At 34.9% G+C, this 14,810-nt stretch overlaps 1 protein-coding gene across 1 annotated transcript; it reads left to right on the forward strand.

The window, feature by feature from the left end:
- Positions 1 to 2,426: 2,426 nt before the first annotated feature.
- Positions 2,427 to 13,414, forward strand: SLC7A9 (solute carrier family 7 member 9; the record flags this gene model as incomplete). The annotated part of the gene is made up of 12 exons (XM_079541227.1): positions 2,427 to 2,531; positions 3,658 to 3,805; positions 4,713 to 4,955; positions 5,591 to 5,716; positions 6,035 to 6,134; positions 7,657 to 7,701; positions 8,027 to 8,150; positions 9,835 to 9,938; positions 10,732 to 10,828; positions 11,597 to 11,746; positions 12,292 to 12,466; positions 13,350 to 13,414. 12 exons carry the CDS (start codon positions 2,427 to 2,429, stop codon positions 13,412 to 13,414), a joined length of 1,482 nt encoding a protein of 493 aa, XP_079397353.1.
- Between the last annotated feature and the right edge of the window lie 1,396 nt (positions 13,415 to 14,810).

Here is a 14,810-nt window from a genome sequence, read left to right on the forward strand (position 1 = left end):
TTAAAAGACAGACGTTGAATGGATGGGGCCCAGGTTCTTTTCAGCTGTGTTTAGCAGCAAGACAAGGGGCAATGGGAACAAACTCGAACACATATATACACGAGGGAGAATCTCTTCACTTTGAGGGTTACGCAGTACTGGAACAGGCTGCCCAGAGAGGTTGTGAAGTATCTGGAGATACTAAAAAAAATGCACTAGGACTCTTTCCTGTGCAACCTCCTCCAGGTTACTTGCTTTAGCAGATGGGTTAGACTCAATGATCTCCAGAGCTTCCTTCCAACTCCTATGATTCTGCGATTCAGTCTCAGAAAAATGGATGCTGCACTGACCGGCTCTACCATAACAAAACATGATAGACATAAACCAATATAGGGTTGTCTCACATTTTCTTCAGTCTATTTTTTTAATCACAGATTTATATTAACATTACAAAAGCCAGGAATTTCTGTTGATCAAGACTGCATGCTTAAACAGAATAATAAAAGGGGAAAAAAAAAAAAAAAAAAGACTGTCAACATGCCAGCATACAGCTGGGACAGAATGGTAAAGTTTGCTTCTCTCATTCCACGTCATGATTAGTTTTTGTGTTAGCAACATACAGACAACCTCAACTCTTGACTAGTTTTGATATTTAGATCCAACAACGTGGACTTATTTCCAATCCTGTACTACTATTTTTCTTGAGGCATTGCCGTAACAGTAAGTCTTAAAATGTATTAATCACATTGAAGTCTGTTAGTTTAACAGTAGAAATAAAAAAGTTGGTTCACATTTGACTTAATTAGGACTTGCAGCTTGCATTACTAAAAATGATGTGAAACACACAGGTTTTTTTGCTAGTAGTTTTGGGATGACTACCATGAATGAAGCTACCTTGTTTCAGCAGACAGTATTAGCAATGTTTTCCTGGATATATAGTTGTACAGAAATTGAGACAGGTTTTCTACCCCTAAAGCAAGATTTTTAAACATCTACAAAAATGAAAACTTGAAATGCAGATGAAAGGAACACAAGGTGCCCGCTCAGCTGTCTTCAGGTTAATGAAAAACAAAGGAGAGATTTCTGCTCACACTTTTCCATCTCCTCAAGATGAAACAAGCTGTTTGTATGGGATGCACTTAACATCTGGACAGATGCTTTTAAACACATCCACACTACAACAATTACTTCAAGTTTATCTTCCACAGTTTCTAAAGCAGAAATATCATGACATGAAATTAAAATCCACCCAAATTATGATTTCCTCTCACTATATAATAAAACGCTTAGGTACTGGACAAACATTCTTAACAAATGGAAAAAAAACCTTTTTGTTTTAAAGATAAACTAATTGGACTATTGGTTTACCTGTGGTTCCCATCTCAAAGCTTCTTGTCTGAGAACAGGTTTAATGATTACCTTTTATAACCTCTGTACTTAAGCTGCTGTTGCTTCTGCATATTCTGGTTTCTGTGTTGCTCTCTAACTGGCTGGTAAATCTAACGGGAGAAAAGAGAAACACTATACAGAGCTCCCTGGATCCCTGAATTACACCAAGGAAATACAAATAAGGTAAGTGACAGTATGAATTACTACAAGATGACAACATATTCTAGACAAAAAACTTTAAAGAGAAACATTGGGCACAAAGCTGTAAGAGTTCAGTGACCCAAGCCCTACATTCCTTACATGGGCAGTTTTCCATTATAGCTTGAATCTTAAGTTGGATTACGTTGATTCTTAAAATCTTTAAGTCATAAACCAGGTTTTTCTATAACAGAAACATTTCTGAAGACCAACAGTACCGAGATGGATATTCCATCAATTTAAAAGGCTACAAAAGAAGCCAATTAGTGGATATCAGCTGAATTGTCTGAACACGAAGCATACCTGAATTATTGTCTCTTCAGCTGCCAAACAATCTTCGAGGTTCAGGTTCTAACAACTACAGGTGGAGAGTCTAAGGAGAGAGAAGATTGACTGAATCAACAGCGGGAATTGGGACTAATCTATTTTAACCTCCATTTCCATCACTACTTCAGGTTGGATTTTATTCTAATACTGTGTGAAACAAACAAAATTCCCAAGAAAATACTACATTCACAAGTCTAAAATTAATTTTTTTGAAGTCAAATTGTTTACAGTCTAATTCTAAACAGAATATAACGTTCAGTAGAAGACATTCACCCTAAGTCAACACAGAACAGCAACACTTTCTGAAGCAAAGAGCTGCTATTTAGTCACAGGAAATGACACCTGGTCTAACATACTTGCATCTCCAAGAAATCAGGAAAAGGCCTAATTTAACAAAGATCAGGAATTGTCTCTTCAGCTGGCTTCCAGGTGAAAGATTAAATCAACCTGGTCTCCTAGAGGCATTCAAAAGAGAGAGACTACACTGGTTTTTTGTCCTTTAATTTATTCAGATATTTCAACAAGTAAATCAAATGGGTGAAGGAAGCCTGAGGAAAAGAAAAGAACAGGACAACAGAACAGAGGATGGACAATCCATTCAGAGGCAGGAACCCCAAGTTATGAACCTAAAAAAAGAGGTAAATGCCAACACCCACTCCTTAATATGTGCATGTGAAGGGCTAGCACGGGGAGGCAGTAAGAATGTATTTGTGACTATGTATTATCACACTAAAGTTGAAACTGCTCTTACTTGCAACAGCGTACTGGTTTCTTCATGTTGTGGTTGAATTACATTTTATGAACTCATTAACTACGTACACAGCTCTGATATAAGCACCATTAAAAGAAAGAACATATAATTTTCAAGTCTTTAAATTTTTTTTTAGTATTTTCTACTTCAGAATTGCTCAGCTCAGCATAATGTTATGAACTTCACTAATTCTCCTCAGAGGCTGAATAGGGTTGGTTCAGCTCACTGCTTCTGCAAATTTGTTAGTGTATATGTCCATTAAAAAGCTAATTGCACAGGAAGACAAATAGGAATTTTTCTTCTCCAGAAAGTGATAGATGCTTTTACAGAGAAGATGTGCCACTTTTACCTCTGACAAGACTCACAAAGGGAAGTGTAATTTATCTTTCAGTTTAAGCAACCTGGAAAATTATACTCTGCATAGCTTCATTTAGGTGCTAAGATTCTGGACTGGCAAAATACTGATGCTACTAGACTAGCTATAACTTAAGGAGAATTTAAGATGCCCATGCCCTTGACTTTTAAGGCTGAAGTTTTATTAGATTCATCTAATATGCAGATCACTACAAAGTCTGGAGAACGTGATCTTTTCATCATGTATCAATATTGAGGTAATTTCTGTGCAGAAAATACCTGAAGCAAGGAGAGTAGAGCAACTGCTTAAAGAAGGACAGAATCCCTCCAAGAAGGCACGTCTTATAAGTTATAAAAATTCAGAATTCAAGTCTTCACCAAAATGTGATAGTTAAGTCAAATACAGATAATTGCTCATTTGTACAAAGTTGATTTTGAGACCCACATAATTCAAAGTATGGTTTATGAAAACAAATATGCAAGCTGGCATACCACAGGCTACGTAGGTATTTGGAAGAAAAGAAATTCCAGTTTACTAGTTAGCTGAAACCTCATGTTGAAAGTGACAATAAATCACTGATGTCAATTACTATTGTTATATTCAACTGAAAAGTAGTTATTAGAAATTCCTTCACCAAAATGTCTCCTTCTATTTCAAGGTGGGCCTGATTAGTGGAATCTGTATGATCGTTGGCACAATTATTGGTTCAGGTATCTTTGTTTCTCCAAAATCAGTACTTGCCAATGTTGGAGCAGTGGGCCCTTGTTTAACCATCTGGGCAGTCTGTGGAGTCCTCGCAACACTAGGTAAACGGAGTCCACACAGAAGTTTGAATTTTTGCTTAAATCATTTAATTTACTACTCTGTGTCTGCATATAACTCATTTCAGAAATTAGGTAATAGCACCTAGATTAACATCAGTAATACTCTGATGACTGCAATAAATGTGTTGTTTATAAACAACAGATTAAGCTATTAAAATAATAAAGAACATTTTCAGCTTATTTCTTGAAGCAGGATTTAAGTTTTGCTCACTTTATTCACTAATTGTAATGAAGAGAACACCTACTTAAGTCACAGGCAAAACACTATGCAAGACCTATCAGCAGCAGCCTGGTATTCCTACTGTTTTTCTATAGTTGTGTAAGTCTAAGTTTCTCATACAAAATTTAGTACTAAGCACCTCAGAATATTTCAATTAGGAAAAGAAGGAATTAAGTGTTCGTTATGTCATACAGAGCATAAAAACAACCATTTCTGAGTAAGATACCAACTACCACAATGAAACTGAAAGTGCCTTTGTACTTTAAAGATGAGCTCAGTAGACATTTTTCTTCAAAATTGTGCAACAAGATCTTTTTCCCCATAGGTTTCTAAAAAGTACATCAACTTATTGCAGCTGTCATCTGATTTTTAAGTGTTGGCTCTTAATGAAATCAGAACCTTTATACTTGATCTACGAGTCTTAAATGCAACTAACAGTAAATTTTAGATTGTCACTGAAGTTTGTGTTTTACCTAAACTCACACACATCCTCACAACTCACAATTAAAAATCTGATGTGCACAGTCAAATGTACACGAACATGAAAGAATTAAGGATACATTACATATATCTATCTGCTTCTGCAATTGCACTATCTATCAATAGTCAATAGTTTAAGATGGGTATAAACCAAACAAAAAAATAACAACTGTATTTCTTGCTGCTCAGGTGCACTTTGTTTTGCTGAACTTGGTACAACGATCACAAAATCAGGAGGAGAATATCCTTACCTCATGGAGGCCTTTGGCCCAATACCAGCATTTCTGTTTTCTTGGGCGAGCCTGCTTGTCATAAAACCCAGTTCTTTCGCTATCATATGTCTCAGCTTTGCAGAATATGCATCAGCTCCCTTTTATCCAGGTTGTGATCCACCTCAAGTAGTCATCAAGTGCCTTGCAGCAGCTGCCATTGGTAAGATTTTTTAATTATTTTATAAGTGGCAAATTCCATAATTGCAAAGCAACTTCTGTTTATCCTCATCTATTTCAGCACAGTAAGAATTCAGTACATTAATCCTTATGAGGACAGCAGGAAGTAATGCTACACTAAAAGGAACAGAACTGTGGAACAGTGTTTTATTTTGGACCAAAACATTAATTTTTATTCATTATTTTTAAATTACTAATAGCAATTTATTTTAATTTTGGAACAATACGGTAGTAACTGTGGGAAGGACTCACTGACTCAATAAGCAAAATAGATGGTTTGCTTCCAGCCTAGGTTTCTTCTCCACCAAGAAAAATACAGCCATAAAACAAACACTTATCTGTAGCAGAAAAGGAAGAAAAAACGTTACCAAAGGTATTTCTGTATTATCATAATGCAATGCAGTTCTATGTACATAATTTTGTTGTTGTTAAAGGTAGATACCCAATTCAGTAACTTTTTCCTTGCTATTTTAAATCAACCATTCACATTAAAAATTGTGAGTTACATATATAGCCTATGAGGAAAAAGCATTAAAAGGAGGAAGGGAAAAAATGCTCAAACTTACTTTTCTCTCTGCTCTGACAAATTTAATGCAAAATATGTTTTATTTCTTTTAGTGGTAATTACAATAGTGAATTCACTGAGTGTGAAGCTGGGAAGTTATCTCCAGAATTTTCTCACAGCTGCTAAAATGATAGTTGTGGCAATCATTGCCATAAGTGGGATTGTTCTCCTTGCACAAGGTAATCAAACATACATTCACTTCCAACAATTATTTTAGTTTCTACTGTGATCTTTAAAAATTTCCTACTGACAAAAAATGGCACAAAAATAAGGCTATCTTTCTTCAGTGTTGCTGTCCCAAAGACCCTTCAAAACTACAGTACTTTCTTTAAGAGGAAGTGGGGTAAGAATTTCAATACTACCAGTAAGTTCATAAAAATTCCATTGATTTTTAACAAGATGTTTCAAAAGACGCAGGAGATGCTGGAGTTTTTCTTTGTCTAGTGGTGATTAGCCAAATTACAACACTGTGTCACCAGTATTCGTCTTATTTCCAGGAAAAACCCAAAACTTTCAAGATTCTTTCAAGGACAGTAAAATTTCTATTAGCTCTATTGGTTTGGCATTCTACAATGGACTCTGGGCATATGATGGATGGTAAGGTATCTTTACCAGTGTTAACAGTTACAGTTTAACAGCCTTTAACTCTCTCCTCCATTAGAACTCAAAAGATGTAAGTTAACATCTAAATTTTCATAAGTAATCTCATAATGAACTGTGCACAAAAAACAGTATCCTCAATTTAAAAAACCCACAGGTCACTGTTTATTAGGGAAAAATTTTACAGTAGATCCTGATAAGACTACCGATTTGGTGCTAAAGGTGGTTAGATACTGTAGTAATGAGAGAGACATAAAAACAGCTAATTCCGTTAGGCTCAGGCAAAAGCTCTACAGGTTACCCCCGAAGTCCATGTTTTATGAAACATTCAATCAGTACAAGAGAATGTAAATATTAGAAGTTTTAATTCACATGGTTTTACATCTTTTCTTGGAATTATCATAGCAACAATTCCTTCCCTGAAGCTCCCAGTGTATATCTCATCTGTTTTGTTGTTATCTATTGTGTTAATACAAAGAAAATATGTTTGACAATAATCATAAATACGGAAGGTGTTAGGTTTACATTCATGTTCTAAATAAAGCATCCATATTCAGTAACTCAGAAGACTACTTTTCCTCTATTACTTTCATCAGAATAATCTTACTTACCTGAGGAATATAGATAATCTCTATAATATAGATAATCTCTGCTAAAGTACAGAAAATACACATTTCACTTCCTGGAACTAACAGGAAAGTGAACTGGCTTCAGGCTCTGCTGATACAAATCTAAGATCAAAAAAATCAAAATTAAAATAAATAAATAAATAAATAAATCAAATTCAGACAAAATATCAGTCCAGATTTAAATTGATTACTCTTTAAGGTTCTCTTTTCAAGCTTGAGGCTCTCAACTCAAGCATGCACATCTGTATTTCAGATACCTACCTAGATTTTTTTTGGGGGGGGAGGACAGGGAAGTCTACTGCCTAAATCCTGAATAATTACTTCAAAAACGATCAGGGACTGAAATTTCAAAAGCTGCCCAGCAAACTATAAATATGAATTTCCCCTCACGTTTTCAGAAGCAGAAGAGTAAAAGAAAAAATAAAATGTTTTAATCTTGTCTGTGGTCTACTGAGAACGTGTACCTGAAACTGTAAACTCCACTTTAAGGTGTTTACAATATAACTTAAAGAAACATTGTTAAAGATCAGTAGACTTGAACTTGTGTCCTTGCAATGGGTACAGCCAAACAGTGCTTTCACTTGAAAAGATTTAGATATTACAAAGGTTGAAGCTCAAAGGAAGCTTCTGGTTATTCCAGGACATTATAACTAGGAGCTAAGACAATCTAATTCAAAATTATACAGACGCTTCTGAAATTGCAGGATGCATCAAAACTTGAAGGAGGAAAAAGTTAGTTACTTGAGGCTCACAGTTGGATAAGAAACTCGTACTTTTTTTTTGACCAGCAGTTTTACTTTTTTTTTTTTTTTTTTAAACTGGAAAGGCAAACAGTAAGAGGAAGTAACATCTGACTGCTAGTAACATCTAATTAATGTCTTTATTTCCAGGAATCAACTCAATTATATCACAGAAGAACTGAAGAATCCTTACAGGTAAAAAAAAAAAAAAAAAAAAAAAAAAACACGAAAGTTGTATTTCTATCAATAAAAATAAAACTCAATTTTTATACAAGCAAGCACATATTTTGGCTTGACTTCAAAAGGAATGCTTACTCAAACTTTGAGTACTAGCAAAGAGCTATCATATATTCTGGCTTTCATAAACGTGGTTTCTTTTTTAATCCAGATTTCTGTTGCTCTACAGTAAAGGAACGTAAACATACCTGAAGAGTACCCGGGGAAAAAGAGTCCAGTTTACTGCAGTAACATTGCCAATGACACAGCAATGCTAATGAAGTCTTACTTTTGCATTCTTTAGAAACCTACCACTATCTATAATTATTGGAATCCCCCTGGTTACAGTTTGTTACATTTTGATAAACATTTCATATTTCACCATAATGACTCCAACAGAACTCCTGCAGTCCCAGGCAGTTGCTGTGGTAAGTCTCCTTATTTTGTAAAAAAAAGAAAAACAAAAGAAAGCATTTGAAGAAGGCTGTGTGCATTAGAGCTTCTTCTGCAGTAAAAAATGAATAAAAAGCAACACGTAAATTTAAGATAGAATTATAGAATTTAGTTGTGAACAGTCAGCCTCACACCTTCATTCCCCAACTCCCATTATCTTCTTAATAAAAAAAAAAAAAGTACAGTGACTAAGTTAAAATGCTTCATCATATCCCAAGAAAAAAAATGCAAGCAAAAGTAATGCAGTCTTTGAAGTAACATTCTGTAAAGGCCACAGCTCAGCAGCTGTTTTTTTCCCCCATAAGCAATAAGAAGTATAAGGAAAAATAGCTGCTACTTTGTCCTTGCCAGTTTTCCAGTAGTTCAAAGAAACAAGTACATGCAAAAGAAGTAGATTAGACCTTATCATTCTGAAGGTAGCAGTCAGCTGTAGGTCACTTCCTCATTAGATCTAATTTTAACTTAACATGATTAAGGGTAATCATTTTTTCATTTCTGCAAGACATACTATCGACAAAGTTTCGTAAACAGTATTCTTAGGATTTTAGAAATGTATATAAATACATCTGTCCCTCCAGTTCCACTCATTACATTTTCCAGGGGATCCATCTCCCAAACCACTGATCAGTGCCTTACAGCAATTTTTCATTGTTGGTTTTATGTAAAAACAAAGAGCATCTCACATGCATACAGAAGGCAGCTAACACAATTAAGAGGTACATAAAACATAAAAATTCTCAATCACACAAAAATCTTATAAAACATAATTTTGATGAATTTAGTTATCGTTGTTTTTCCTCCACCAAGAGGTGCAGTACCTAATCCAAAGTACAATGCTGATAAAGATCACCACCTACGTAAGCTAGCACAGAACTAGCTGTGAAGTGATGAGACGAAGAGAATCCCAACTGCCACTGGGCAGTACGAAAGTAACGCAGCAAACAGCAGAATGAGTGCTCTGTATGAACGCATCTCTAAAAGCAGCTTTGTTGCTCAATGCTGATGAGTACCCTGCTACTGGATAAAGCAACTATACTTTGATAGTAAACTTGAGCAGAAGTAGAACTCTTTATGCTTGACTTAAAAGTTAATCAACTGTTAAAATCCAAGACGTCCCTCCTGTCCAAGTTTTAATTTAAATTCCCTTGCAGCAGACCAATGTATCTACATTAGACCCAATTTATCATGTAGAAACTGTAATGTAACAAGGTGGCAGAAACTCTGCAAACTTTGCACATTTGTCCTTCATGTGTTCACCCATAATAATGCCTCAGAATAATAATGGTAGTGAAGACGTAACTTCTTTCTCTGTAGGTTGTATGTATACAGTGCTCTGCAGCAATCATATCTTTTGTTTTGCAGACATCCCCAAACCAAGTGTCTTAAACAGAATTGAATTTCACTGTATTTTTTCCACATCGGTCTCCCAGTGTTTCCTACATACGCTGCATCAAAAACACCAGGACAATAATACCTCTCTTCCTTATAGAGTCTTACATGAATTAATTCAAGTTCTAATCTAGCTAAATGCTCTTGAATATACACAATGCACATTTTATTGTTAAAAATACAGTCTATTTTTGAAGTGGCACCAACATTTTAATATTTCAAGAAGTAGTCAAAATAACAAAAGTGATTAATTTTAATCCCATATCCCAGACGTTTGGAGACAGAGTCCTTTATCCAGCCTCCTGGATAATTCCTCTCTTTGTGGCCTTTTCTACAATTGGATCTGCCAATGGGGTATGTTTTACTGCAGGCAGGTAAGCTCCCATTCCAAATGTCTTAATTTTCTTTTTATTTCCAAGAGTGAAACAAAATAATGTATTTATATTCAACCAGAATAAATATAGAGAGAAAACAACTGTGAAGTACTTGCAAATCTAGCTGCAGTGTATTTTGCAAAAAGAAGCAATCGCTATACAGATTTGAAAAAACCTCTTCATTTCAAAGTAGGTAGAGCTTTTTTTTTTCTGGCTGAATTTAAAGCTGATCATTAAGCAAACAAGAAAAGATTAGGAATTAGAACGTGACTACAGAATTAACAGTCAAAACAAGAACTTGAAAAAGTAGCTGTTCCTTTAGATCTATTGCTCAACATTGCTATTTACTGTTTTCTAAAAAATGAATACTACCTGAACACAATAGGATTGTACAGACTTTGAGAAGGCTGTGAAGGTAGTTCTTTGATATAGGAAAAAAATTAAAACAAATACTCTTTAATAAGAGACACAGCCGCTACATTTTTTTCCCAAAACAATCCCAGATAAATGAAATGTGAAACTAATGACTAAAAACAGATTTAGTTTCAAGTTCTGTGCATTAATATCAGTTATTTCCACTATTTCAGTTTACTGCAATATTCCCTAAGTACCACTGTATACTAAAGGAAATAGCGATGCACACTAGAGGAAACTCGATTCAGATGCAGCTGCACAATAAAAACAAATCTTAAGATCAATAGTATTGTGCCCTTCCTCTTTCTGGAGAAGTGAACCCACTTGAACTCCACCAGACTAACAAGCTTACCTTTCCTTTTTTTTTTTTTTTTTCCAGACTTGTTTATGTAGCAGGCCGTGAAGGGCACATGCTAAAGGTGCTCTCTTACATCAGTGTTAAGCGCTTAACGCCAGCGCCTGCTATCATATTTTATGTAAGTATACACCCTAAGTACAGAGAAATTATGACAAAAATGTTAGCAAGCACTTTCAAAATTTCCTACCAGCAGTCTTGACACATCTTTGAATCTCTGTGGGATTGGGATCTGTATATGACTACAGATGAGACGAATATTGCTAAGTATTAAGGGGAGAAAAAAAAAAAAAGACTGCAGAAGAAAAGCAACTCCTTAATTTGAGAAGTTCCATTCCACAGATAATTGTCAAATCAAAATGCTACGAATCCACAGTATGAAAGTTAAATTAAAAAAAACATTAAAATATTGGCATCAAATCCTTTACTTCACAGGATGCCTGTAGAATACTTCCTGCTGCATTCCCTCCTTTTAAGGATGCATTTGCACCTTTCCATTTTAAGATGACTTCTCTACGCTTAGTATTTTAAAATAAAGCTAGACATTTTTATACTTTACCTGCTTACATAAAGGTTAAACCAGATAAACTGAATTTTATTGCTCCATCCGCTCCCAGTAAATTCACTACCCAAAAAAACGTATTTAAGTAATGTCTTCTTCCACATGGACAGTCAACAACAAAATGAATGAGTACATACAATGTAAGTCTTGGCTTAGAACAGAATTTAAGCTTCACACAAGCGGCTGCAATTCACAAGTACTCAGAATATTTAAGCAAAAGCACACAGAAATCAGGCTCTGAATGCTGTAAACAAACACCCATACAGGGACACAAGTGTAGTTCAACCTTTTATAATAGGCTATGCTAACTTTTCTTTTTGTTTTTAGGGGGCTATTACTATTATTTATATTATCCCTGGTGACATTAACACACTCATAAACTATTTTAGTTTTGCGGTCTGGATATTTTACGGTTTAAGTGTATTTGGACTTATTGTTATGAGGTTTAAAAGAAAAGAACTCAAGAGACCAATCAGGGTAAGTTCAGCATTCAGTATGGCTTTTCTTATGTTTCCATAAACAGCATAAACTAATTTCTAGAAGTTTGCATACTTACACAACACCCTGAGGCAGAGGCCTCTGCCCCACATGAAATTTAGCCCTTTATTTGTAGCTCCTTCCAGTTTTGCACCAGGACAAAGCTGAAAGTCTCCAAAGGTGTCCAAGCAATGTTTATTTTCACACACACAGACTACAGTAGAAGTTCCATTTCAGACTTTCAGGGACGGGAATCTACAGTCAGCAGACACAAAGACAGGTTCAGAGTTCACTGTACTGGAGTAAGGTCGCAAATCCATTAAAACACACATGTGAATTACTAGATTGCAATTAGCAATATAAACATATTTTTAAATGACTTCCTCTATCCATATTCTTGCTACTTTAATTGCCAGATCTAGTTCTAGAAATGTCGTAAGGCGATGAAAATCTGCCTCTTGTATGTGCAACTTCTGTAAGAATGGTAAAACAACTCACTAAGTATTTCTGTGAATATTATTATTATTATTATTTTTAACTTGCAGATACCTTTGGTCATTCCAGTTATAGTGACATTAATATCCATTTTATTGGTACTGGCACCAATCATCACCGCAGCTGAACTGGCCTATTTGTACTGTGTTTTATTTATACTAAGTGGACTTATATTTTATGTACTTTTCGTTCATTACAAGTTCAAGTGGTCTCAAAAAATATCAGGTAAGCATACCTCCTCAATTGCCATTCAACAGAACATTCTTAAGCTTTACAGTAACTTAAGGTTAAAGTAACTACTCCAACAAAGCTCATTTTATGGTCCACCCCAACTAAATTATATAGTGGAGGAAACAGAAAGGGAGGCAATTTTCCAGACAGATAAGTTAGTAAAGCTCACTGCGTGTCACTGAAGAGTGTTTTATCCATTTCTGCAAAAGAAAAGGATGTCCAACTTAAAGCAACAAAGAAACTTCATTTGCAGCTCTATACATTGCAGTAGTAACACAAAGAAGCACTTTTTAAACAAGTAGAACTACTTTAACTGTAAGGTTAGCTTTTCAGAAAGTTCCTCCAGTCCATAATTTGAGAGCAGCAAATATTCTTATGCCACACAGCACTTCGCTGTTGGCTCAAGTTATCAGTTTTATTATGCTTACTGAGTACAACGTCAGCATTAAGACCAATATTAATCAGTGCTGTTGAGCAAACTGAAAGCTGCAAGCAGTGTGATCATTTATAAAATGATTTTGCTTAATCTCAAAAGGAACTCTTTAATAATCTCTCAAAATGTGATACGCAGCAATTTCTAAGAGAAAACAGCTGTAGAAAGCAGAATTAACAGTTCCATATACAAAAAAAAGCATTTCCCCATCCTGAGTTACCACCTATTACATAATTATGCAGATAGAAACAGTTCACTCTATAACAAGCAAGTTACCTAGAACACTTTAGCTTGTTTTGACTTCCCACCCCTTAATTTAAATTTTAGATATGAAAAGACATACAACAACTTCAAAAAATATTTTTAACTAAGAAAAATGGTATTAATCTGAATATAAGTACTTCTTTTCCTGATAAGGCTTCTAATAATTAATTTCCTTCTCAGAACCAATCACTATGCACCTTCAGATGCTTTTGGAAGTTGTTCCAGCAGAGGAAGTTGCTGAATAAAATATTTTGTGTGAGATGACGTGTTTTTAAGTGCTACATCAGTTGAAGGAGATTCCATCCAGTTTGGGGCACACTTAAACTTTCTGAATTGCTATGTTCATACTAGTGGGCAGCATTTTTGCAACGCTACTTAGTACGTGAAGTAGATTAAATTTAAGAATAAAAGATTTCTAAGCCAAATTAGTACACAGGAAAGCTTTTTTCATTGTTTGCCAACACATTAAGCTTGTCTTTCTCTTCTGTGCTAGTGTCATTTAAAATAAGGACTTCTCAATTAAAATGATGGTAAAACTTACCTGTAGCATTTGGTCAGAACCCCTCTCTTCTTCCTGCTGAAAGAACAGGTAAGTACAGACAACAGCTCATGTGCAGCAACAGCTACAACAAGACATACAAAAACAGGAGAGACAAAAGCAAGACTACCTTTAGTTTCTCAGACCAGTGTTTACTGATCACCAAAAAGTTGAAGATTGAGGAAGACACCAATTAAGACTTAATTTCTCAGGAGAGTTTTCTCCTATGCCATCTAAGGAATAGAACACCAAGTAAATGCAACAGAAGCTACCCCTCAGCATGAACGTGACTTGACTTAATAGGACTAACTTCACCATTCTAGAAATGCTCCCTTTGGTAGCTGCCAAAGATGAAATTGAAAAAATAGATACCACATCTATATATATGAGTATGCAGCTTTCAGCTTCTCTGGTCAAGAAACAGATGGGTTTTTGGTTAATCTCCTTTACTTACTATACACCCTCACAGTAAATAGATAAAGAATTTTCTCAAGTAATTTGTCAATATTTTTAAGTGATTACTTTAAGAAAGACTGTTCAAAATACTGAAAGGTAAGTCCTCAACTTTTAAGTACACTATTTTAAATAAATAACACAACAATGCTAAACAAATGGCTTAATGACAGAAGTTCATACTAATGATAACCTAGTGAATTCAACTAAGGAAGCTTTTTCTATCATACAGAAGCTACAAAGAAATGAACAAAAATCTTATATTCCTGCATATCTCACTTTGCATTTATCTGCATGGATGAACGACCCCAAAAGTACACATAATGCAATGAGTAACTTGGAGGAGACTTTGTGGTCATGAAAATATCTCTACACGCAGTCAGGGCAGAACAAACACAAAAAAAAGCTCAAAAATGACCAAGAAAAGCAATGGGTAGCAAAATAAAATTCTCATTCCATTACATATGAAACATATACCAAATACTGTGTTTTGTCCTACTCACACTGCTACTACTGCCTCTCTTAGTTGAGGAAAATATGACTTCAAATGAAAGAACTATAAAGTTTAGAGAAGAATCAAAAATACTTTTTTTTTTTTTTTTTAAATAATGAATGACTCCATCTACTATCATTTTCAAGGCTAAAAAACA

The sequence above is a fragment of the Tetrao urogallus genome (assembly GCF_951394365.1).
Source record: "Tetrao urogallus genome assembly, chromosome: 12".
In the NCBI taxonomy this organism is placed as follows: domain Eukaryota; kingdom Metazoa; phylum Chordata; class Aves; order Galliformes; family Phasianidae; genus Tetrao; species Tetrao urogallus.